We start from the raw sequence: 3,120 nt of genomic DNA on the forward strand, positions 1-3,120 counted from the left end.
GGTGTCGGGCTCTGCTCCCAGGGAACAAGGGACAAGAGAAGGGGAAATGGCCTCAAGTTGTGCCAGGGGAGGCTCAGGTTGGACAGGAGGAGGAATTTTTCCATGGAAAGCGTGGTGAGGCCTTGGCAGGGGCTGCCCAGGGAGGTTTGGAGTGCCCAGCCCTGGAGGTGTCCCAGGAAGGCCTGGCCGTGGCACTCAGTGCTCTGGGCTGGGGGACAAGGTGGGGATGGGGCACAGGGGGGATCCATGGGCTGGGAGGGCTTTTCCAACCCCAATTATTCTGGGATTCTGGGATGCAGCTGAGCAGAGCCCCTGACAGAGAGGTGAGAGAGACTCTGTTCCTGTGGCAGAGACATCCAGGGCTCCCTGGGCGGGAGGAACAGACGAGGGAATTTCCATCCCATGGCTGGGATTCCACTCCCAGGATTCCAGTACTTGGATGCAGTACTGAAATCTGGGATTTCAGGCTGAAATAAGAGAGTAATGACTTAATTAACCCCGTTTCAGAGTTGAAACATGTGGTGTCACACCATCACAAGGCTCACTCTGTAGCTGCTTTGTGGTATTTATCCTAATGCCACCCCTGGAGACTGAATTCCCTCTTCCCTCTCCCTGTGATCTTCCATAAACACTGACCATACATTAACAATCAGGTGATGCTGCAGCTCAGAACATTACAGGCTTTGTGCTGTGTCTTTTTGTTCCTGCTGGAGTCCATTCCCTGCAATTGGGATGTTGCTTTTAAACCAGCACGAGCCAACTGATTTTATTTTTTAAGGAAGTCCCGTCTGAAAAAAAGAAATAATTAAATATTAACAATATCTGAGTTTGAACACGTTGCTTAGCAAAACAAATCCCTTGACTTCGGTTCAGTCTGAGACTTCACTGGTTACTTTTTAAAAGCTTGGAGTTTTGTATAAACCTCCCCCTTGTAAACAGATGAAGCAAACAAAATGTAAAACCCATCTCCCACAAGAACAACAAAATAATTTTTTCCAGATGGGCTCTCTGATGGAAGATCAAAGCCCTCATCTCAGACTTGGGAAGTTTCCCTTCCACGCTGATATCAGTTTTATCTGAGCACAGTTCATCCAACGTTTGCTTTTTTTTTTTTCCCAATAAAGGCAATTATCTGGATGGACCTGTGGCTCTTAAAGCTGAAGAAAATAGAAAAGAATTTACTAAAAACAGTAAAAAAAAAAACTGGGTAGGTAAAGGGAGGGGGGAGAGGAGGAATCTCTCTGATTCTTTTGATTTATAAAAAAATTAGACATTTCCATAGGCTGAAAAATAGCAGGAATTGCAAAGAGGAAATCAGCAGGGAAAGAGTTGGGTTTGCATCGATGCAACTGGTTTGGGGAAACTCTGAGTTCAACCTCTGTGAACCTCTGAGTTCAAACCTCAGCCAAACCCCTCGTGTGGCTCCAAAATAAAGGGCTGGAGGTTTTTCACACAGTGCCTGATCCCAGCAGGAATTGCAGTGACAGGATAAGGGGGAATGGCTTAGAACTGACAGAGAGTAGGGTTAGATGGGATGTTGGGAAGGGATTGTTGGCTGGGAGGGTGGGGAGGCCCTGGGATAGAATTCCCAGAGAAGCTGTGGCTGCCCCTGGATCCCTGCAAGTGTCCAAGGCCAGGTTGGATAAACTTGGAGCAACCTGGGCTGGTGAAAGGTGTCCCTGCCCATGGCAGGGGGTGGCACTGGATGAGCTTTGAGGTCCTTCCCAACCCAAACCATTCCATGATTCCACAATTTTCAGCCCAGCAGTGCCATAGATCTGTTTTGAGGCTTTGTCCTTCTAAAATTTGTGTTTCCCTGCCTGTACCCATCACTCTGAACTTATTTCCATATTTTAGGGTGTGCAAAACAAATGGATAAAATACTTGTTCCTTTCACAAAGCCCGGGATTTTCCATAGGCTGAGGAATTCATGTCCCCCAGTCCTACTCACCCACTTGATCTGCCTTCTGGAGATAAACTGATTTACCTGGACTGGTGTCGCTCTCCACCTCTGTCTCTCTCTCACACACAAACACGATTTCATCAAGTTTTTCTCTCTCTATTTACACCCTTGCAGAGAAACACTGGCAGTCCAGCAGTTTTGCCTCCTTGCTGCCCTGCAGGGCATTTTTTTTTTTGGTGCCCCAAATCCTGACACATCTCAGCGAGGAACAGCTTTTCCCCTGGGAAATCCTAACCCGAGTTATTTCCTTTCCCGCCGTTAACGCGAAACGGCAAACGAAAAAATTAGGGAAAAGAATTAGGAAAAAAATTAGGAAAAAAATAGAAAAAAATAGAAAAAAAATTAGAAAAAATACAGATAATATTTTAGAAAGCCCTTCACTTACAGATGTCCTGACAGAGTGAGGGGTGACGGCGCCGAGACGGGATCGCCGGGGCGCTCTTCGGGCTCCGCTTTGGGGCGTGCGGAGGTTTTTTAGGGTTTTGCCAAGTTTTGCCCTTCCCAACGGCCTATAGGTCTCTTTTTGGTTGCAGACACGAGGCAGGTGCAGCCGTCCCCGCCGTGGTCCTACGACCAGTCCTACCAGTACCTGGGCTCCATCGCCGCGCCCTCGGTGCACCCGGCCACGCCGATCTCGCCGGGCAGGGCCGGCGGCATGTCCTCGCTCACCGCCGAGCTCTCCAGCCGCCTCTCCAGTGAGTACCCAAACCCCGCTCCCTCTGCTCCATAGGGAAGGTTCCCGATCCCCCTGGATGTTGGCTCTGGTGGTGCTGTCCCCCAAACTGCCACCACAGCCCTTCTCCAGTCGGGGGTCTTGGCAGCAAACCCGCCCCGGGGTCTGAGGGGGGGTTTGTGCAAAGAGCAAAGAAAGGGAGGGTTTTAGTGAGGGAATCGCCTTTTAGGGAATGAATGGAGTTTTGGTAAATGAGTCACCTTTTAATCAATGAATTGCAGAATTATTGGGGTCGGGAAAAGCCCTCCCAGCCCATGGGTCCACCCTGTGCCCAAGGGGCTCTGGTGGGTATGTGAGAAGGGACAACAGAATGATTTATCTGGGGGATGATCTTTTATCTTTCCTGTGTGCCAGAAGCCTTTTCCTCCTGCTGAGTGAAATCCCAGGATCAGCTGGAAAAGGTTGGAAAAGCCCTCCCAGCCCA

General features: G+C 49.5%; 1 protein-coding gene across 2 annotated transcripts in view; it reads left to right on the top strand.

Annotated features, from left to right (window-relative positions):
* RUNX1 (runt related transcription factor 1) overlaps nt 1–3,120 on the top strand; it is a 187,970-nt gene that overhangs the window by 179,695 nt on the left and 5,155 nt on the right. The window contains exon 7 of one of the 2 annotated variants that reach the window (XM_017833123.1): nt 2,497–2,658. In XM_017833123.1, the coding sequence (XP_017688612.1) occupies nt 2,497–2,658 (162 nt within the window). Of the gene's footprint in view, nt 1–2,478; nt 2,659–3,120 lie in introns of both variants that reach the window. The other variant, XM_017833124.1, reaches the window with a different exon arrangement.

This window comes from Lepidothrix coronata, unplaced genomic scaffold (assembly GCF_001604755.1).
Source record: "Lepidothrix coronata isolate B3197 unplaced genomic scaffold, Lepidothrix_coronata-1.0 Scaffold211, whole genome shotgun sequence".
NCBI classification, from domain to species: domain Eukaryota; kingdom Metazoa; phylum Chordata; class Aves; order Passeriformes; family Pipridae; genus Lepidothrix; species Lepidothrix coronata.